Consider the following 23048-nt stretch of genomic DNA (forward strand, 5'->3'; position numbering starts at 1 on the left):
TACGTTTTATTTAGGAGCACAGTGCATATGCAGTGCATTCTGTCACATGCAAATGACATACTGCTATATTTGCACGTGTGTCATTCTTAGTAGGCAGTACCTTTAACTTGTACATGTCTCATGAATATGGGAAGCAATAAGTTGCACATTTTCAGCTTTTGTCACATGCAGATATATTCATATTATAGTTCATTGATTGGCTGTAAGATGTCAAGAGGTATTAATGCCTCTTACTTGCCATCTGTACAAACACCATTTACATTTGCGCATGTGATATTTAATGCAGATGTGTGTTAAGACAATTTTGGCCCTAGTTGCATATCATACAACTGTTCTCAGGATTAGAGGTCTACTACACGACACACTGTCACTAGTTAGTGATGTTTGTGAATCAAAATCATCCAAACTCAGTAGGCTTATCTAACATATGTCAATTAATTCAATCAATCCTCAGAACAATGTTCTAATATCTACTGCTAACCTTTTCAGAAAAGCACATGTTCACTGTAAAATAGATTTTTTTTAAATCATGATGGGGCATATTGAGTAAAAATGAGAACCAATTTTTATGAGACAGTAAATGCACATTAATGTACACCTTTTCTTACATTTCTTATCCCATGAAAAATCCACACAGTTGTAAGGCATTATTAAACAAAGTGATTGAAAGTGTCATATATGGTATGTATTTGGGGCATAACTTGTGAGAATAACTATATTAACTGGCAGGGACCCTTCCCTTAAAGTTGTCAATTGGACCAAAAATGGCAAATGCATTCAGCCATTGTGAAGTACAAGGTGGAGATCTTTTGATACATTATTTAGTGTGGTAGTGTGAGTTTAAATACAGTCATTGGTTCTTTGAACATTAATGTTTTCCAATGTATTTCCAATAATACAATTTTGCAGAACTGACAAAAATCTGTACAAAAACCCTTGATACACAGGATTTGTACAAAGGAGACATTAGTCATTAGCATGTGACCTTTATTGATGGCATTTTCAAATTCAAGCCACACAAAATGAACATTCAACCTGTTTATATTAGAAATGTAAATCATTTTAAAATAAAGTAGGTACATCTGCAATGTACATAGGCTATTATAACAAAATAACATTCCATCAAGTAGTCTTTCATGCTAAAACCTTTCCTCTGCAAACTTTTGTCTGAGGTTGTAATAAGGCAAATAGTCATATGGTTTCTGTTCTTATTGTATTTTTAAAAGAGGCTGGCTCAGAAACATTTGCCCTCACCTTTCACTTTTAAATCACTAAACACAGTGATCTTTCAAAGAAGGTTACAAAAAATTAAAATATTTAAGTCCCAAGAATGAAAAAATAGTTATTCAATAAAGTGAATTAGTGACTTACATTGCAAATGTTGTCATATTGCACAACTCAAAGGCAACATTCAAGTGACAAATAAAATGATTAGAGCTAACATTGTTGATTGATATAAATACATTAGCGCTAGCCTGCTCATGACCCCGTACACCAAATCTACTGATGGGTAAGATGTGCAATGGTAATGTAATGAGTGCATGAGTTTGTTCTTTGATATTGCATTTAATACTAAACTGTGCAAGTGAGCCACCTCTGCAGCTCTACAATTCCACAGTGATACTAATGGTTAAGAGTAATGCTGCTTCACATGCTGTTTCTCTTTGAATGATATGTACACAACAGTATACCACAACAGACAGGTCGACATCTGGGCTCCATGAGTTCACACACTGGATATTTTGGGTGCATCTTGGCTATCAGCAAGGTTCAGTTTTTGTCTAAAGAATTCTAGTTAAGAATTTTTAAACCTGTGTTTTGGGAGTCACTCATTCAACTGACACTAATAAGAATACAGCAAGAGGTTTTGGTCAATGAGCGATAAAGATATTCCTTACATGGCTGTTAATTTTCCATTTAAATACAATGTTCACATAGCAATTTATTTATTTATTTTAAAGGATACATTGATGAACTCAATTCTTCCAGCTGCAGAAAACAATTTATAACAGATTACTTCAACAAACGTAGAAAATATATTTTGCTACGAAGTAAATAACATTGATAAAAACAAGACTCATGCTAAGACATGCATAATGATTCACAATATTCACTGCTGTACATATACATTAGACTAGGGGGAGCCTCAGGAGCAAACAAACTTAACCCAGATATTACCTAGTGATCCTTAGTGCTATGATCAATTTTCATCAATGTTTTTTTTTTTTGCATTAATTTGTTCTGTTTATAAAACATATATAAATAATACTATTTGGAATTACTCTGTTTAGGCATGTAAACATATAAATAATAAATTAAGTTCTTCTTAACTCCCTATCTCCAGTTACTGAAGTTAACATTTAGTACTTACATTCAGTAGAAGTTTGTCCATGTTACTGTCACAGGCAGCCTTCCTCTGGTCCTTTGGCAATTCTTCCACCTCTCCATAGAGGTCAAAGTGCAGTCGTGCCAGTTTCTCCTGCATCTCTCGTACATGCTCCATTTGATCAATTGAACATTCATTACCTTTTTACAAGAAATATCAGCTTAAGTTGTCTCTTGTGTTTATAGATGGGAATATTCCATAAATTTGATGGGAGGGCTAAAAGAAAGAAAAATGGCAGCTACTAAAATATGGTTGTGGGCAAATGTGGCAGCTCACCAAAGGCTTGGAGCTTTCCAGAGTGGAAGTCATTTAGCAGACCGAGAAGACCTTTTTCCATCTCTTGCACATCGGACACGTCTGTAAGGAAGGAGTGCTGAATAGGGGCAGACTGGTTACTTTTAGTTGTCTGGCTCTGTGGCTTTGGTTTATCTCTTACCCCTCTATCAGACACAGAAAATAAAAGAAACAAAAATAGCTCAAAGTCAAATAGCTCTCAATATTATATCAGAATGTTACCAAATAGAAGACATACACTAATCAGCCATAATATTATGACCACTACCTTTTATCTACACTGTCTGTTCTCTCAGTTCCACTGACTACAAAGGAGCACTTTGTAGTTCTACAACTACAGACAGCTCTGAATGATTTTTGCTCCCTTTCGGCCTGTTTTTAAATGGTCAGGACCCGACATGAGAGATCAGGCATGATTTAGGTTTTGGATCCTTCTCAGCACTGCAGTGACACTCACATGGTGGAAGTATACAAGTGTGTGCCGAGTCGACCTTGTAGGTGTAAAATCAAAGAGAGTAGCTTATCTGCTGCTGCACAGTGAATCTATGAAGTAATGAAAAATTCACAACTGATTCTGAGATGAGACTTAAATTTTTATCTTTTTCCCCATACCCACCTGCGGTATCTACTCCTCTGATTGGTGTGGGAGCCCATACCAGAGAAGCCTGGGGCTCTACTGCTAGAGGTAACACTCTTTCGGGCAGTGCCTGGAGGAGCTGCCTGGTTGGTTGATGGCCTGGGACTTTTCCGTTTAACCTTCCTCTCCTCCATGTTGCCAAAATGGATCCTGACCTAGAGTAAGATTAGATGGAGAAGACTAACCATTTAGTAGGTGACGACGTGTACGTAAAGTCTGGTGATTTATATAACATATATACAGAAGATGAGGGCTCGAGTAAGCACATCACACTATAACACTGTGTCCTTCAGCAAAAATATGCATACAACATTAGCCTACATCTGTAACATAAATGCATTCGTTAGCCACTGTTTAAAAAGCTGCCATCTGCTATAAACAAAACTGTAACTAATCCGCTTATTAACAACAACGCCTTGTTCGTCCACAGTGTCATTCGTACGATTCACAGTTTACATGATTTTTACTTTGAATGAAATAATTCATGACTGGACCCTTTTGTGTACAATGTTGATGTCCACCAGCATTACAAAACCTGGGAAATACACAAATATCTCTGTGATCTCCGTAGTCCTGTGTATCTAAAAAAGCATTGTCCGTCACTGCTATGACAAACATGTGTGGTAAAAAAAAACAAAAATCAAAGAATACTTCTACAGTCTATAGCTAGCTCATATCTACGCTGTAAATGAAGAGTGGAATTGTCTACCGAAGCTAACTTGGAAAACAACATTTCATAGATGAAATGATACGTTCTTTCACTTTACCCGCAACAGTAGCCTCTTCTGTTACATAAAAAGACTATTAGACAAAAAACGTATGGCCAACATTCCTCTACAACTGTGAATTAATTTATTAAACCGCACAGAACCGCCGCTCAAAAACAAAGTTTACAAGCTACACTTCCTACTTTGTTACGTACTGTGACGTCATCACGTCAGTTCATCAAGACGTGCAAAAACAAATACACGAGCGAACTGTCCAAACAAAACACAATTTTTTAATCCTACTGTCATTATTCTAATGATGTATTTTTTATCTATACTTTAATACGCTTAATTCCAGGCAACACAGCAAAGTGCTATAAATCTTTTCCCGTATTTCTTCATTTTCTCCCACATTTCTACATATACTCTCTCATATTATACATTTACTCTTTATGTAATATTTCCCACCAAATCTAACTTTTCTCTGTTTTCACTCTTGGTGTTCTACGCTCCTGTTTTCCTGGACGTATGTAAGTATTGTAGTTTTCATTGCAATTAAAATTATTTGAATTACGAAATTAATTTGAAAAAAAAAAAACAAAAGTAAAATTTTGTTTTAGATCAACCCCTTCTCAGATATACTGATGTGTGCTGTAATTATTACATAAACACTTACATCAATTCAAAAAGTTATTTTAGCAAGACACTGCCAAACCACCTGCACGGGGAATAGCCTCCTCTTAATGTAAAGCCTGGTTGTTAAACTCGCTTTTACTGCAGTCAAGACATGACATACATTGAAAACGTGGTACGAAAAATCCAGCAAAGGAGACTCGGATGTGTTGAGCAGCTAAATTCCTCAAACGGCAGCAGTTTCCTCAGTTGCCAAATGTTTACGATGTGTGGTTTAAAGAAGACGTGATGAAACAAAGTGGTGAAATTTATTAAAGTGGTGTTGCCTTTTGTATCATACAACCGAATTTCCCTGTGCAAAATGACCATATCTTTTAAAAATCTATTACATTTTTTCTGTCTCAACATTTTATATGTTTTTTTTTTCCTGTACTACTTTCATTTAAATAAGATTGTTAATGATTTACACGTTAATGTTTTTGTTTTTCATTTGGCCCATACAATACAAACAGAGGTGCCAGTTAGAAAGGTAGATAGATAGATACATATATACCCTGGATATGAATTTAAATGTTTCATGTAAAATTTGTGTAAATTATATGTATGTGCATTAAATTTTTATACACCGTACAATAAATATATTTTACAACAATAAAAGCGTTATTATAGTCAGCGTCCGGGTTTATTAGTCTCAGACGCAAACTCTAAATGTGGGACTGTTTTTGTAAATGTTACACTTCACAGCGCCGTCTATCGTTCACAGCAGATCTAAGTTGTGCTTGTTTGCACATGCGCAGTTGTGTTCGTCATATGATGACATGCGCTTCGTTGCTGGTTATCGTTCTGAAGGAATTTCATCGTTGATCTCAGAAGATAGAAACTTTACTCGGAGACTAGAAGTAATTCCTTTTTGAAGCCACCACAGTAAGTAGTAAGTAAACGACGGTGTGTGAACTCCTACGGCCTTTCTGATATAGACCACCGCAAGGTGTCTGTAACGTAATTTCGAAAGTAAAGAGGAACTAAGGGAAACTAACCTAAGCTAGCCAGCTAAAGTTAGCATTACGCCGAGATAGAGATTTCCATTGGTTTGGCATTGACAGTGTAAATAAGCAATAATTTTTGTCAGTTAGATCAAAAGAAGACGAGGCAACGCCATGAGTAAAGAGTAAGTATGTAATACGAGAGCTAAGCCGAAAGAACTGAGGTGATGGGATGTCTGTATACTGGATTAAAGTGTGTATTTTCTACTAACAAGTCAAACCTCTGTTGATAAGACGCAGTTTTCTTTGGGTGTGGGTTAAAGGCACTAACCGCGAACGTCATAACGCCGTCACTGATGTATCTAAGCAGTTCATTACATTGTTGACGTTTCTTTTTTACATTAACTTTTAGATGTTTATATTTACCAAACGAGTCACCATTTCATATGTAGGTTGCTGTGTGAGTCTTGTCTCATTGACAGGCATTATGTTAATTTTATATAACCATTATTACCATCAGATTCCCTCAAGTTATAAAATTGTTCCCTAATTTAACGAGCCATTGTTAGTTCCATGGCTTGCTATATTTTATATTTAATACATTTTTCCCCTAAATTTATTGAAACCAATTGGTTTCTTAATTCATTATGCTCTAAACCTCATATTGTCTCTTCTCAATTGTCTTTACCTAGCAATAGTTTAAAATAGGAAAATAACTTTTATTAATATGTTTGGATCAAATTATAATTTAGGTTCATTGACAGAAATCACTGTTGCCGGTGCATATCATAACTCTGAAGTCTTATTACCCTGTTGTGTGGAAACTTTAACTGTAAATTCAGTTTGTAAATGAAACATTTTTATACATTAATTGTATTCTTGACCAAATTAAGAAAATAATTCATCTGAGCGAAGGAATACATTTTTAACCTGAGGGAACAAATTATTTAATTGTTGAAATGGATTGTTATATTGAAAGAAAATTGAAAACCTCTTTTTTTATCCTGATAATTATTTTGAAGTAGACGTGGTGTAAAGTTACCTTTCTAAACAGTTTAGTTGATCTTACGCTCTGTTGTTCTCCTTATGTTTGATAGAGGCTTACACTGTGCCAGTGGGGAGACATGACATCTTGGAAAACCAGTTTATGGAGAAAAACTGGAAATGTGTTACTCTGTTCAGATCTACTGAAAGGCTTTGTGCGTTTGCTTGTAATCAGAGAGTGAATACATGAGTGAGAGCACGGTTTGAGAATGGCATGCGAGATCTTGTGGTATAAATCAGCAGTTTTTGTATGCTTGTAGTTGGTGTAGTTGGAAGTATATTAATAGAATATAACTTCTCTTTGTATTTGTACAGTAAACCTCTGCTGAAAATGATTATTCAGAAGAGGAGTGAATATCTAGATTGAATATAGTAGCCTAGGAAAAGTCACTATATGCATTGTCCTTTGCCAACATAAATCATTCCTATGCCTAGGTTTGAAATAAACGTTTCTTTAGCGCTCATTGATTTATGCATTTGCAGAGTGAATGTTAAAATTTTTTTGATGAACCAGGCATTCTCTACACAATGGATATTAGTCTTTTATGAATTCATGTTATTAATGTGGGGTGGTATTGTGGCCCAGCAGGTCATGCCAGAGTCACTCTACTCCTGGGGTTGCAGGTTCCACCCAGCCTCAGGTCATTGTTTGTGAGGACTTTGGTGTGTTCACCCCATATCAGTGTGGGTTTCCTCTGGTTTCTCCAGCTTCCTCCTGCAATCCAAATATGCATGTTGAAGAGTCTCTTTAGGTGTGAGTGAATGAGTGAATGTTTGAGTGGGATGGGTCCTGTCCAGGGTTTGACCCTGTTTGTGTCCAGTGATTCTGGGTAGGCTCCTGACCCACTGCAACAGTGAAGAGATTAATAAAGCAGTTACAGAAAAGGAATGAATAAATGTTATTGAAGGCATTGATTAATTAAAAAAATATAATTTTCTTAGTACAGGACATTATTATATTTAAACAATAATAATTTCACACCAGTACTATATTTGTCTTTTAATCTTCTCTTTCTTTTATGATATGGACTAACATTTGTTAACTACAGAGCTGAACTGGGTTTACAAATTTATGACTGAGCTTGTGACATTCACACTCTCTTTCACACTTGCGCATAGTGTGCATGCATAGACACCCACCCCAGAATTCTTGTTATAAATGTTCTATGCCAGTCTGCCTGGACATTTTAAGTTTTGCTGGGGCCAGTAAAGAAATTATTTGGCCTTAGAATATGTATGACCTAGGTAAAACAAAAAGTTAGCTTTGTCTATGTCAGAGTGTGTCAGAGACTCTTATCTCATTGTTTCCTTTTTCCTGCCACATTTCATGTGGATGAAACTCTCACTACTAATTATATCTCCTAAGAATTTGAAGTTGAAAACTTTGCAATAATGGGTGATTTTTCATGAAATGTTTATTGTCAAATTTCTATATTTCAAATATTTGAATCCTTTCACATTGGAAAATTTTAATTTTTTTTCTCTCATGTGTAATGTTGATGTCTCTGACCCCTTTCTTCTGACCCTCAGACCACAGAGTGTAGAGCTTAGAGCTGCAGGCTTATCAGCCGATATTGACACTAGCAAGATGGCAGATATGACTGTGGAACAGATCACAATGAGAGCCAACCAAGTGACTGATGAGGTATGTGTGTCATCTGTTACCATGTTAGAATAATATGTAGTACTGTATGGCTTTTTTGTCAGCTCTGTGGTGTTATTTAGATTTCCTGTGATGATTTAAAGACTACTAAATATGAGGGCTTGCTCTTCATATTACTTGTCTCTTTTGTCAGCTTTGTTGTGGTATTTAGGTTACTCATTATAACTTATCACAGTGAAATTTCATGGCCCTGTCTTTCTTTGTGGCACTAGTGTCTCTCTCTCTCTCTCTCTCTCTGTTTCGCTCACCCACTCACTCTCCCTCACACTCAAACACACACTTACTCTTACTGTAGTTGCAAATTTTCTCTCATCAGCAAATTTTCTGATCTACTGGGGCTGATATTTGTAGTTACATAATTTGCAAATGTGTAACCACATTTTAAATTGAATTCAAATTGTAATGCTTGTATTCTCAGGCCATCTAATCTTTTTCTTCTGCTTTCTTCCCTCCTGCATTTCTTCTCTTTCTGTGCCTTTTGAGGGACTGGGATAAACTTTTTCTGCTGTGCATAACCCATGTTGGGTACTAACAGCATGAAAGTCTGGCTCTGCCCATAAAGGACAGCACAGGGATCATGGGGTAAACTAATAATATAACACATTTCAACCTGGCTCAGAGCTTTTTATAGATTCCTCCATATTGCACTACCACTTCCTAATTTGAGTTGTATAACATAAGCACTTTTTGAATGTTGTTTTCCAGTATAGTGGTCAGTGAGCTAATTTAAGCTAAGGAAACGAAATGCTTTGTTTTTCATTTCCTCTTAAATAGTACTGTCCTACCTGTACAGTCCTGGCAGTCAAGGTTTAAATTCCTCTGTTAGTCACATTCACTTAAAATATTCTTTTTTGCCAATGTTGTTACTTCATGGTTTAATAACCAATCCATTCAGTTTAACTTAGAAAAGAATTAGCCTTTTACATTGAATAAGCTTCTAGGAAGGAAGAGGGTGGTTCTTTGAGGGATTATTTGTCAATTATCCATCATTTACAGTTTATTCAAAGATGTAGAACACCCAAAGCCAACAAATCAGTTGAATTTATGCTTTTTTTTATGATTACTCATTTCGTAATAGTAGCTTTGAGAAAAAGATTTGATCCAAATCAGAGTCGTGTTTATGAAATTACTAAGAGTTAAAACCCTTTTTTAGCTGATATAATATCATGCAAAATGAGACCATGCTTTCATATCCACCATTTACTTTATTACAGTATTTGCAACATATGACCAAAATGTTACTTATATGTACTCTGTGCTTTATAATTTCCGAACACAGGCACCAAAACATTCATAGCAGAAACTCTGCTCCCTGATATTAGCCATTTCAAATCCTCAGTGTTATATGGCTCCACATAAAAGTATACTAATGTTGTGTATACCTGCTTAGTTTTAGTGTAGTTTAGTATATAGTTCTATATATTATTTTGTTGATGTTACTTTGTAGCACTCGTTTAGTCATTTATCTTTGTGTATTTGTATTAATATAAAGCTTCATACAAAACTTTGTTCCAATCAGGGAATATTTCAATGGCTGTGCTGACACACCCTTACCGTTTCAGCCTTCCAAACAGTAATGCCTCCAAGAGCTTTGTTTTACACATCTGATCCCTGTAATCCTGTGTGTTTGTGTCTGTCTTAAAATTCATCTCAGTAGAATAGACAAAGCTATGAGTTTTTAATGGTGACTGAGATGATTTATTTCTATTCTAGTCTCTGGAAAGTACCAGGCGAATGCTGCAGATGGCAGAGGAGGTGAGAGCTTTTGTGTTAATTTTGCCCTTCATTTCTACAGTTCTAAAGTTCCCCTACATTTCTGTGTACTTTATCTAAATCAAAATTATGTTTGTTGCTTTACCTCTGGAATCTTTAAATTTCTATGAATTGTTGTCCTTGATAGCTCAAGATCAAGTCACATTTTTGGGATTGCTAGGACCCCCAAAATGCTCTTTAAATTATTAATGCAAATTTATTTGGGATAAATTGTTTGTGTATTCCCCTCATTCAGTCATCCCTATTCAGCCATGCCAACATGTAAATAAATTCACAAAAAATAAAAAGTAGGCACCAGGCTGCAACTGAGTGCTTCTAATGCCTTAGTGGGGACTGCTCTATCAGAGTGATTTATGAGAAAGTGAGGGAAACTCCAACAATAAAATGTTGAATGATATCCTGCTTGAATGTCAGTTAGGCATTTTTTTTTTCTTTTCAAATAAAGAAAAAAAAATCTTTTAAAATGCCTTTTTAAAAAGGTAATGAGTAGGCTAGCTGACCGTTAGATGCTCATGTTACTTATTAAGCGAATTAAATGCAGCTTCTGCCATTTCTGAATGTTTGTTTTCTTGATCTAACTAATTTGTCAATAAAAAATGTCACAACATTTGTGTTATAATAAATGCTGGTTCTTAATCTTGCATCAGTAAAATTATTTAAAATGGGTAGTTTCAGTGTAGGTCAAAATGTAAATTGACTTTAAGTGGCTTATTGTGTTATTGTCCTGTGACTGGGGATCGAGAGAATTTGATTTGTTAACGATTCCTCATGTGAAGATAAACCTATTGAAAAATAATTTTCTGTTTCTATATCTGCCTTTACCTACTTTGAAGAGCCTAATTGAGTGCTAATGTCGCACGACAGCTGTACTTTAAGGAATATAAAGTAAAGGCCTAATAAATTGTTATTTCCCTCAGTAATTTCCAAATTTTTATTCAATGTTTGTATTTCCAGAGCAAAGAGACAGGAGTTAAAACCATGACGATGTTGGATCAGCAGGGAGGTGAATGAGTCCATCAGCTCATTATTCTGAAGATAATTATTATTTTCATATAGTGATTTTTCCAATGCAAGGACCCTGCTCGACTCGACTCAGCTCTTTTACTTTTCCACCAGCCAAATGTGGTACCTGGTCATTGCAACCAGGTCTATTCTTAGTGCCTGCTTGCACATGATTGGCCAGGGAGACTTGTTTACGTGGTGAAATGCAGACCTCCAGCACAAACTCTTGGCTTGTTACATCTCTACAGATTGTTTTTATCAGACCCACAATAGCAGCTCATAAAATGATGCTGTGGCATTTTGATGAGGTTCAAATGGTCCTTGGATTGGTGGCCAACAAAAAACTCCTACAAGTGCAACATGGAAAATTAGGGGCATGGGGCCGTGTCCATTTAAAAAAAAAACAAAAAAAAAAAACAACAACACACAAATACATGACGAGTAAACAGAGCCTAACCTTACTGCTGCCATTGTTGTGGTTTTTAAAGCCCACGGTTTCCGTTAGAGACTCCATTTCATGGGGAAGCTATGCTAGTGGAAAAGTGAACCAGCTAAAAGCATGTTGAGCCGAGTTTAGTCGATGAAATGTAGTGGAAGAGCACCAATTTAATTGACATTTTTTTAGTTAAATATTTGAAATATTTGCATGAAATGTTGTCCTCATTTGTTACTTACGCTTGTCCATCGTATACTGTCAGAGCAATTGCGGCGCGTGGAGCAGGGCATGGACCAGATCAACCAGGACATGAGAGAGGCTGAGAAGAACCTTACTGATTTGTCGAAGTGCTGTGGCCTGTGTGTGTGTCCCTGTGATAGGTAATAACATGTTAAATCAAAAAGCCACGTGAGGCTCTGCAATATAGTAAATTTACTACATTTAATGGCAATGTTCCCAATTGTAAAGAAAAAAAATAAATTTATAAAATTCAGATGTTTCCTCAACATTTGCAAGCTCTCAGGTCTCGTCCGGTATGCTAGTCTTTCTCTCTCTGCTTTACTGATATTTTCTTGAGTGAAAACAGTAAAAACAGAGTTAGAGTTTTAAGCATTTTAGCATTTTTGATGCCGCATTGCTAATTATATTTTAGAAGAGTGTGTGTGTGTGTGTATACACACACACATAGCATTACAGTTCTGCCTGCAAAGTAGACCAGATTTAGAACTCTGACTTTCAGAAGTAAGCATCACTCAGTATTTGGTACTGAATGTATTGAGTATTTATATGAGATTATTGGGTCTATACAAAAATCAATAAGTACCATTGAATGGCAGACTGCTTATCTTTCAGAGTGAAATCCATTGAGCATGATGGACGATATAAACGCACATGGGGCACTGGAAGTGACAATGCCAGCACGGAAGGTGGAGATGGAGGTGTGGTGTCCAGCCAGCCATCGGCCCTCCGCAATGGCCAGGCTGCTGCTCCTGTATCATCATCCTCTGGCCCCTACGTCAAGAGGTAACACTAATGATAACTAATATCATGATGATAATGATAAATAACTAAGGATGCTTTGTTTTTTTTTTTCTGCATTTGATATTGCTACATGAATTGAAACTTTAGGCATTTTCCTCATTCCACCAATGTGGTGATAACGAGAACCAGTTTGATGTGAAATATTGTTAATCATTGGTGAAGTTTAAAAATAAAGTAAATAAATATCATCTTAATTAATTTTTTAGATATGTTTTACATAGCCAGAATATTTAGCCGTAAATTAAATTAATAAAAAACCCATGTTAATCAAAATTATACATTTACAGGCATTTTCCAAGAAACAACAAAAAGTTTCTTGGATGTAACTCTGTATCTTATGTATACTCTGTATGAATTATTTTGTTGTCTGAGGGAGTTTTTTAGGAGGGCATTTGGACTCAGGGCATTTGGTCTGTTTTTTGTGAGGGTGTTTGGTCTGAGGCCTTATGTTTAATTACGCAAGACATGACAATGGTGTTCCAGAGACTCGAAATGTGAGGAATGATGCTGAGGTCTGAGGATGTCCACAAATGTACACCTTACTGGATTATTAGAAGAGTATTCATTATATGGATATAATTTTATCATTATGATTCAACCAGTGTATTAAACTCTAGTTTTCCTGTCCAAAAAGGACTTCAGAAGAGTAATCTCAGTGCTGACCTGCTTTTATGTTTGGTGTGTCAAAACTAGTTTTCTCATAATAAAATTCACAGAATGATGTTTGGCATTCAAAAATCTTTTCAAAGTAAACGTGATTTCATAGCATTCTTATAATATTTATTTTCTATGCACTCCTCTACAAAATCACCCATTCATTCTAAAATGATACATTGTTTTCACATAGAGCTGTTTGAGTCATCTGGCAGAAATTCCTGCAGTTTTTAATGTTGCAATATATGTTGCAAAATTTTTTTAAAAATTACAACATCAATATGCAGCTCTCTAAAAAGATCTTGCTGTCTAAATCCACTCATTTTGAGTTTCAAAGAGTAGGCCATTTTGTAGACTGCTTATTTTTTCCATGATATGACAGCATTTTGAAACAACACGTACAATAAAGGTTTAAATAAGACCCTTTTTAAGTTGTTAAAACTCATTTGGAGGGCTTAAACTATACAATATTTGTCCTGATTTTTAACCCTGATTTTTTAAGTTGAGCTGTGGATCAGGTGTCAAACGTGTAAATTCTTCACCAACACCAACAGGCAACAAGTCCAACTATATACTAGATGCACATGTACCTAAATAACCAGTACTACCTGTAACAGAAACAAGTGGGCAACATAAGTCATTACAGCTTTATTCTAATTTTCCGTTCCACTTTAAATTATGCATCAACAAGTGGAGTCGACTAATGATGCACACCTGATATTTCTGAACCATTTGATGTGGAACGTAGTCTCTGATGTGCACTAATTTACTCACCTCCAGTTCCCTCTTCAGTATGTAGAGATAGGCCTATCACAATTACATTATTGGCTCATGATACATTATATGGTCATTTCCTCAATAACTGCTGACCTCAGTATTGTCCATTGTGTTTACTTGCGTGTTTGGTTACAAAAGAATGAATATCATCCATATTTTTGCCACTCGATCTGTTCTGTTCTCTGGTTTTCTCTAGTCTCTCTGTTCTAGGGCTGTTTGGCCAATTTGTTGAAAACTATTGTTTTATTTATTTATGATATATCATTTTTTTAATCTATTCCAATTTCAGTGCCTGAAAATTCTTAAGAACTAATTTCATTGCTCTTTAAGGAATTCAATCGCATTATTATGCTATTTTATTAATGTTATATCAGTGTCATAAAAAAGTATTAAAATGACAATAGTATAATTTATGACAATTTTTTTCTCTGGACAACATGTCACCCACAAAATCTATTTAGCTGATTTCCATGTTTATGTCTGTGTCTCCTAGGTAACATAAGTTAGTTTTTTGGGATGTTTGTTTAGTTTAAGCAGAACCTTTTAGTTGTGTATTGTGTTATCCCTAGTCATGCCGTATGTAACTGATATTTATTCATCTACAGAAAAATTAACCAAAAATGTTTGTGTAGTGAGAGATACCCAGTCTTTTTATATTCCGTTCCAAATTAAAAACTCAAAAAATTGTCTTAAGTAGTGCAGAGAAATTCTTTGGTTTGCCTTGGAGCAATAAAAAAAAAGCTGAGGAAAATGTTTAATCGAATATCAATCCACACAGAAATCCAGTAGTTCCAATATTTTAGACGATCATTATATTGAATATATTTGAGGATGTGCAAAGCAGAATGTCTTGACTTTGGTCAACAAGTCCTTTCTAAATGCTTTAAATATTCCTCCACTTGTTAATGCGGTTTTGCATAAGTTTTAAGGTCTTATTTATCCAGTATTTCACAGGTTCTGTACAAATGCTATCGTTAATGAAGTGCTTTATTTCTTTCTGTTGTTCTTCCTTATTACAGGATAACGAATGATGATCGGGAGACGGAGATGGAGGAAAACCTTGAACAGGTTGGCAGCATCATCGGAAATCTGAAGAACATGGCTCTGGACATGGGCAACGAGATCGACAAGCAGAACAAAAGTATCGACCGCATTACAGACAAAGTAAGGACATTCTATGTGCTGTTCACCTTTATAGTGCATCACCATTCCTAAAGCCACTGTCCACTCATTTTTATGTCCTCCTTTTAACCATGATCTGTTTGTTTTGTGATGAGTTTGCGCTGAAGCATCACAGAGAGGATGACACAGGTTTTAGAGAGATTTACAAAAAAAAGTCTGCAGTGTTCTTTTGATGGATTTGAGTGGGGCAGGGCTAAGTGATGTCATTTTACTCAGAAAACCAATCAGAGTTAGTAACGTTTACATCATTCAACTCGAAAACGACACTGCCTTCCAGCACATTCAAATGCTCAAGCCCTGCTGGGATTGCAGTGGTTTTTCAGTGGATGGTGGTGATGAAATATTTATCTCTCCTCAGTAATAATGCTCACAAGACTCATTGCAGGGTGTCCGAACTCAGCTTAGTCTCAGGCTTTCCCCCAACATTCCAGCTAGCACTAGGACTCCACTGCTAATGTTGTTTTGTTCACGTTGCCATGGCAATGCCAAGGTAAATCATTCTGGGATTGACCCACCCTCAGGGGACAGGGATTTTTAGAGCTACTACTAAACATGATTAAATACTTATTCCATGGCATATCTTTATGATTAACTTACGTTTTTAACACTTTAAAATGAGAGAACAGTGGCTTTAACCATAGATAGTACTACATCCTTAACTTATTCTCAGCTACCTTATCCAATTTTTATACATTTCACTGTACTTGGGTGAAAGATTCAAAATCACTTTATTTAAATGCACTTTTACAGTCATAAGTTTGGGCATTTTGTTGATTTTTCTAAGCAAAATGAGTTTAATGTAATGGAAAATTTAACATTTAATTTATTGGTAAATTTAAACATTTGCAAAGTTTAGAAATGTAAAAAAATATTTTAGTAAGTCGGCTAGTCCCATTTATCTGTAAGGTCTCAAAGCTTAATTGCTCCTGAGGCCTTCGTTAAAGTAAAAATACACATTCCCTGAGTGTAATAAATGACACTGGCAAACAACATTTGTGGACATTTTATAAGTAGCACTTTGTAAGGTGCTCAATCTTTATCTTTTTCATTCTTTTTTTTTTTTTTAAGAAATGGAAGTTAGGGAGAACTTTTGAAAGTCAGCACAAGTACACACACCACTGCCAAAGAGCCACAGGAAAACGTATGCAGCCATGGGGAATAGTAATGCATTGCTGCATTGTGTAATTTTGATGCAGCTAAGAAAAAGAAAAAATAATAAAAATAATAATTTAGAAACTTAGCTGAAATTCAAAATATGAGTTATGCAGTTTATATCTCGATCAGCCAGAGGCATTTTTAAGCTAGTGTGGTGGACTACAATGAAACAAAAACACATTGGGCACAAAAACCAATAGGTAATTTGGACACATGAGCAGCATTTTTTTCGAAAAGAGCATATTGTTGACTGGTTAAGCTTGGCAGTTCTTGACAGTATTCTAAGCCTTGGGATTGTGCAACAGTTACTAGTTCATGAAACACTGTCAGAATAGAGAAGAAGGACTTCTATGAAGTTTTGGAAGTGTATGTTCCACCGTTAGTGAAAGGTCTGTGGGGTCAGTCGCATAGCTCAGAATCCAACATCCACCCACCCTCTACTTAAAGAAATGAAAGCTTCAGGTTTTGAAACAGAATTTCCTCTGTCCCTAGACTTGAATTTTATAAAAATCTGTTCCTAGATCTTAAACATGACGTGCATGCAAATACTACCACTAAATATATCTGAACTTGAAATGTTCTCAAACAAAAAATGTGTAAATAAAGAACAGAGACTATTGACTGTGTAAAGAAATATTTGAAGGAGTTTTAGTACTGAGTGAAGGGGTGCCACATATTTTTTTTATTGTTTCCAAATCAAACAATAATTGTGAATTAACAGTTTGTGAATGTTTCAAATGTAAATGTATTACATACATATAAATGTACATATGTACAAATATATTCCATTTGTTGAAGAAATTTCTTAGACTTTCTTTTTCTTTATTTTTACTTAAAAGTAGCTTGACCTAAAGGAGCAATCTCTTTTACTCTGTAACATATTAAGAAATATTTATTTAAATTGATAATTTATTATTTCTGCATTGTTTCTATAAAGTGCAACTTACATTGGATGAAAAATCAAATTGTTCTGTGGTCCCAGAATTATTCAGTTTTTACTCCATAGAATGGGCCCTATACATGGGGGTAGCCATGTTTCAGTGAGTATAATACTTGCTTCACATGAAGAAGAATCACCTGGGAAAAGGAAAAAAAAAAGATCCTTAAAAGTGATGTTGCAATATTTTTATGTTTTAATTTTTTTTTTTTCCTCACACAGGCTGAAATGAATAAAGCACGCATTGATGAAGCCAATCAGAGAGCCAACAAGCTTCTGTAGACAAGTGACTTTTACAGGTTTGAATAAGGAGTTTGTCATAGCCTTATTTCTCCATCTGTCTCTCAGAAAAGTAAACAAAAACATGCTCTTCTTAAAAGCAAAGAAATTCAGCTTTGGAGATATGTTCTTCCAGTGCTCCTGTGCCTTTTTTCGTAATAGTTAAATGCTATATTGTAAATAGTAAATGTACACACAAAAACACTGCCTCATACAATCAGGCATGAGCCCCTGTATGTGATATCAGATGCTGGACACACAGAGTGTAGATATACAATAATTACTGTTCCCTGCTGTGCTGTCTGTCTGTAATATACATGCCTAGGGATGGTATTGGAATAGCTTCTCTTCAACTGGTTCAACATAGCTGGTCCTTTTAATTTTTCTACATTGCAATAAAGGGATCAGAGGCCCATGAGGGATATTTCCCTTGGATGTTGACCTCTTATAGCCTGTGACCTAAGTTCATCCTAACCCTTTCTAGATTGGTTTAAAATATGACTTTTGTTGTTTTTTTGTAGCACCTTTATCTATTCACTATTGTATTCATATTTAATTACTTTTGAATAGAGAAGGTCTAAATAATAAACTCTTTATCTCTCTTAATCCCGCCACTTGTTGGCTGGAAAGAATAAGCTGAGTGATAATGACTAGAATGAGTAAATGAGAGTGATATGAACTGAATGTGCAATTGTAAAAGTTTAGGATAAAGCATGGATATGGTATTGTCATACATTTAACAACTCTCGAAATACAATTCTGTTAAATGTCTTTTTTAAATTTCTAATAAAGCCCATGTCATTCCTTTACACTGATATTTATTGTCATGTTTTTACAGTTTCTTGTTTTTTCCAGCAGTGGGCACTTTTAGACTACAGTAATACAACTAGCACTAACACTACTACTAATAATAATAATAAGAAGAAGAATTAACAACTTTATTTATATAGAACTTTTCTCATTAAATGTACTTTTCAGTAATTTTATCAATAAAAAAATAACAAACAAACAAACCCTCAAAAGGTAAAATAATAATTAAACATTTGCTGAATCAGATTGAGTTGTTTTAATGCTTAACATTACCAGCTATTTCAATGATAAAAACAAACAATAGCAATATGCACAGCATCATTGCACTTTATTAATCACGACCAAAATAAAACATAATAAACAATGACATCATATGAAGCAAATTAAAATGGACTTATCTGTACTTATCATTCAACTTCCCCTCATACTTTTAGAGGCCTTTTAATTTGAATTCTAATTCATGCTAATCTTTTGAAATCATCAGGGGGAAAAAACAAAACAAAACATTATTTTGACATTATTTGAACAGGCCCACGGCTTTTTACACTGTGTAAATGCCATGATTAATAGATCAATAGAAATGCTCCTAAAGGACTTCATGAAAAAAAAAGAAATTAAAAACGTTCTTCAGAATGGTTTCCTATCACCAGCAAAGTTCCCATTTTTAGAGATGGTTTATAATATATATGGAGATTTGAAAGAAATTACACTATAAAAAATCAATTCAACATAAACTTTTGTAAAAATTCTTTTAAAAAGGTACAATATAATGAATCAAGGTCATAGGGGTATATGACGTAAAATGAAACATAAACAAGACATGTATGTGTGAGACTGTACGCACAATTGTACCACTTTACAATGAGTACATACAATGTTTAGGAAGGAGTATATATTTAGTGTATTAATACAGCAATAAATAACTTACAATTTCTAACATGCAGTTAAAAACACAAAAGGAATAATAGCTCACTGACTTCTTGTACCTTACACTTATTCAGGTGTTACTCCTGATATAGAGAGGATGGGATTAATGGCTTTGGCTCTGTGGAAAACACAATGTGCAAGTTTTGGAAGTAAAAATGGGAAGTAGGATTGTGTGTATTACTGACTGGCCAGTACTGCGGAGTTGAGGGTCAAGGAGTGGTGAGTAAAAACTATGCCAGCTCTCCAGTCCAATTGCAGGAGATTTTCTATGTTACCATGTAGCCTTTCATCCAGTTGAAACCAATAAACCAGAGAGCTGAATCCCATTGGCTATGGGAGGGATAGTGGTGATTTCGGTTTCAGCTGACCTGGCAGCATTAGAACAGGGTGTGGGAGGGTGAGGGAAGGGGGAGTTGCGTGTAGCGGAAAGTATGACTTGACCATCCTGGATGAGAAGACTGAGTCACCCCCACCCCCTCCTCTTTAGTCCTTCCTTCCTCTCAGATTCCATGATAGTCATCAATGGGCTCTCAGCCTCTAGCCACATTAACTACAGTGACTACATTTTGAAATACACTACACTACACTGGACTGTTCCTAAATGTTTGTCATCCACCTCATTCTGAGTTGCTGTTATGTATAACCTTATAAATAGCAGAATGACTGAGATTCTCTTTGTACACTTTAATATTTTGGTGCTCTAATATGGCATGGATAACTCACTGATGTGCTTTGGCCTTTTAAAAATAAATTGAAGCAGCTGTGTTAAAAAAAAAACATGGTTTTCTTCAGTGGAGTGTGGTAGACATATCACTAACAGGAAACATCTGTGGGTACAGCACAGTTGTGGTCTTTTGAGCATGAAGAGTTTCTCTTTAAACTGTATTATAAGGTATATGACCTGTTTGTTAACCATTATTGAGCCATTTATAAACCTTTTTTTTTAAGTAGGAGTATTGTAATGTAGTACCAGTAAAACACATTTTAGAGAGTGGGGTTGTTAAAAATGTATTAATGACTGATTTCCCCAGAAAGGTAAACACTAGAGCCATCTGAGAAGAGATTGAGTACAGAGAACTTGTTAGCATTTCTACACAAAATTGATGTATGACTTTTTCCATGTTTAAGAGTTTCAGGCTGCATTTCTTTATGCAGCAGCGAACTGTGTTAAGTGACAGCGAGTTCCTTAAATACTCCCTTTTAACTATATTTATATAAGTAGCTTGACATTTACTCATGCAGTGCCTTCAGAGGGTTCGAAAAACCTGTCACAATTTAGGTAACAGTGGTTTGTTTTATTTATTTTTTAATTTATTTGATATATTTATATGATTTTTAATGTTTGGATTCCAAAGTCTGAATATACTTAAAGCGACACTATGTAAGATTTTTTTATATTTTGTGTTCCTGGGCTCCATCTACAAATGCAGAGTTTATTCTAGTTTTATAACGCTGTCCTGAAATCAATGGGGAAGGCTACAAAAGACACACAGTGCAGTTTCTGCAGTTCTGAGCCCAGGGTAGCATTGACAGAGTCTCAATTCTCCTATTACGTGACAGTGAAGCATCACAATGATTTTACAGCTGTAATTTTAATGTAAGGGTGGCACGGTGGTGCAGCAGGTAGTGTCACAGTCACACAGCTCCAGGAACCTAGAGGTTGTGGGTTCAATTCCTGCTCCGGGTGACTGTCTGTGAGGAGTTGGTGTGTTCTCCCCGTGTCCGCGTGGGTTTCCTCCGGGTGCTCCGGTTTCCTCCCACAATCCAAAAACACATGTTGGTAGGTGGATTGGCGACTCAAAAGTGTCCGTAGGTGTGAGTGAATGTGTGTGTGTCTGTGTTGCCCTGTGAAGGACTGGCGCCCCCTCCAGGGTGTATTCCCGCCATGCGCCCAATGATTCCAAGTAGGCTCTGGACCCACCGCGACCCTGAATTGGATAAGCGGTTACAGATAATGAGTGAATGAATGAATTTTAATGTAAAAATACTACATAGTTTCAATACTATTTTGTTTTATTTATTTTTGTTTGTTTTTGTCTAAAATTGTATTGCTCTTTAAAGGGGTGTAATTGCATCATAATGCTATATTATTATCTTTATATCAGGGGCATATAATGGTCTTTAAATGACAATAATATTGTATCACAATTATTTCTGGGAAAATATATCAATCATACAATATGGATATTGTGACCGGCCTACACACATTCAACAATGGTGTGTGGCTTTGCCTTAAATGGATTTCTCTGGATTCTTTTCACAGTATTTAGATGTTATTATATACGTGTTATCCATCCATTCATTCATTATCTGTAACCCTTATCCAATTCAGGGTCACGGTGGGTCCAGAGCCTACCTGGAATCATTGGGCGCAAGGCGGGAATACACCCTGGAGCGGGCGCCAGTCCTTCACAGGGCAACACTCACACATTCACTCACACACTCACACCTACGGACACTTTTGAGTCGCCAATCCACCTACCAACGTGTTTTTTTTTAACTTAGGGAGGAAAACGGAGCTATATGTGTTATAGCTGATTGTTAATGATTTACGGTGTAAACTGCATATATAAAAACAGTAATAAAACCTCTGAAATCTAACACAGTAAGTGTACAAATAATTGTGCTTTTATTAACATATATATGTAATTCAAAATTCAAACCATGGGCTTTTGTCATGTTATGACAATTATTGTGTAGTACTAAAAATGACAATTGTCATTATATTAAGCTAAAAAAAGAACCCTAAAATTTAAGTTTGTACACTGCAATCACCATTGCTAACATCGAAATGACCATCTTTAAATCATATAAACCAATGAGCTTTTGGCTACAATATTATTCCCAAGAACAGAACAAATTGATGCACATGGTTTTCTCTCTTTTTTTTTTTTTTTTTGACAGGATACGATTTTTTCGCTTGCCGTTTTCAAACTAATTAATTTTTATGTTTTTGTTTGTTTGTTTGTTTGTTTGTCATTTAATTTAATGTAACAATTACCATAAAACATCAAAAGGGCTGGGTTTGAATTTTGAATTAAAATTATACTTATAAATCTTAATAATGTATTTGTACATCTAAGTGGGGCTGTTAGAAACAGAGTGGAGTGAAATCTAATGGCCCCCTGAAAGGTATAATTTTACCTTAAATCCTTTAATTTTTCAAAAATTATACACACTTCAGGTGTTTGTGATATGTGCACGAAAGCTGCACCAAAAAAACAAAAAAGCGATGACCTTCACAAGTACCACAGCTAGAGGACTAAACCGTGACAATGATGATGTGCAGGCGTGCTTTGTAAATATTATGACCATGATGAGTTGCAGGGATGGGATGGGCTGGGGTGGGGTATGGGCCCCAGCAGTGAGACTAACCTCATGTTGCTCTACATTCCTTTTGGAACTTTTCAGGGTCTTCTTGGCATCTGGAGCTACTTAGGTTCAGACATGTGGGGGAAGGGGGTCTCCAGCTCAAACTTACTTAGAACTGTTTCACAAGTTCAACTCATCTGGAGCTTGGGTTTATTAAATAAAAAGGAAAGAAAGCAAGCTGGGATTTCTTGGCAGACTCTGATATTTTGAATGTGTTTGTGCATGTTTGAATATTTTTGTCTATGCGTATGTTAGAGTTTGGCAGGCCACCCTGGACAGCCCCTTCCTGACAACACTGCTATTCACAGAGAGACAGGAAGTCAAGACAGAGAGAAGGAGAGAGAGAGTGAGAGAGA

General features: G+C 35.6%; 2 protein-coding genes across 5 annotated transcripts; one reads left to right on the plus strand and one right to left on the minus strand.

Annotated features, from left to right (window-relative positions):
• Positions 1-985: 985 nt before the first annotated feature.
• Positions 986-4240, minus strand: ccdc28a (coiled-coil domain containing 28A). Its single transcript, XM_066683205.1, has 6 exons — positions 4085-4240; positions 3297-3472; positions 2663-2826; positions 2372-2526; positions 1967-1989; positions 986-1781 (listed from the first exon to the last, which is right to left on the minus strand). Exons 2-6 carry the CDS (start codon positions 3449-3451, stop codon positions 1727-1729), a joined length of 552 nt encoding a protein of 183 aa, XP_066539302.1. The 5' UTR covers positions 3452-3472; positions 4085-4240; the 3' UTR covers positions 986-1726.
• Positions 4241-5408: 1168 nt separating this feature from the next.
• Positions 5409-18384, plus strand: LOC136708578 (synaptosomal-associated protein 23-like). Of its 4 annotated transcripts, none has more exons than XM_066683216.1 (9): positions 5409-5581; positions 5787-5825; positions 8215-8329; positions 10061-10102; positions 11075-11123; positions 11821-11938; positions 12411-12581; positions 15050-15194; positions 17527-18384. In XM_066683216.1, the coding sequence occupies exons 2-9, from the start codon at positions 5815-5817 to the stop codon at positions 17584-17586; spliced, it is 711 nt and encodes a 236-aa protein (XP_066539313.1). In that variant the 5' UTR covers positions 5409-5581; positions 5787-5814; the 3' UTR covers positions 17587-18384. The 4 variants fall into 4 exon arrangements, with proteins under 4 accessions (XP_066539313.1, XP_066539337.1, XP_066539330.1 ...); XM_066683225.1 differs by having other exon boundaries at positions 5573-5588; XM_066683240.1 differs by lacking the exon at positions 5787-5825 and having other exon boundaries at positions 5411-5588.
• The last annotated feature ends 4664 nt before the right edge of the window (positions 18385-23048 follow it).

This window comes from Hoplias malabaricus, chromosome 1, assembly GCF_029633855.1.
Source record: "Hoplias malabaricus isolate fHopMal1 chromosome 1, fHopMal1.hap1, whole genome shotgun sequence".
Lineage (NCBI taxonomy): Eukaryota > Metazoa > Chordata > Actinopteri > Characiformes > Erythrinidae > Hoplias > Hoplias malabaricus.

Bases quoted from the DNA above. Each gene is read 5' to 3' on its own strand.
- ccdc28a (XM_066683205.1), bottom strand. From the start codon at position 3,451: ATGGAGGAGAGGAAGGTTAAACGGAAAAGTCCCAGGCCATCAACCAAC. The intron at 2,827-3,296 runs GTGGGTATGGGG...TGTGTCTGATAG, and splicing joins CAGAGGAGTAGATACCGCAG to AGGGGTAAGAGATAAACCAA. The intron at 2,527-2,662 runs GTGAGCTGCCAC...TCTTGTAAAAAG, and splicing joins TGGAAAGCTCCAAGCCTTTG to GTAATGAATGTTCAATTGAT.
- LOC136708578 (XM_066683216.1), top strand. The intron at 10,103-11,074 runs GTGAGAGCTTTT...TTGTATTTCCAG, and splicing joins TGCTGCAGATGGCAGAGGAG to AGCAAAGAGACAGGAGTTAA. The intron at 11,939-12,410 runs GTAATAACATGT...CTTATCTTTCAG, and splicing joins TGTGTGTGTCCCTGTGATAG to AGTGAAATCCATTGAGCATG.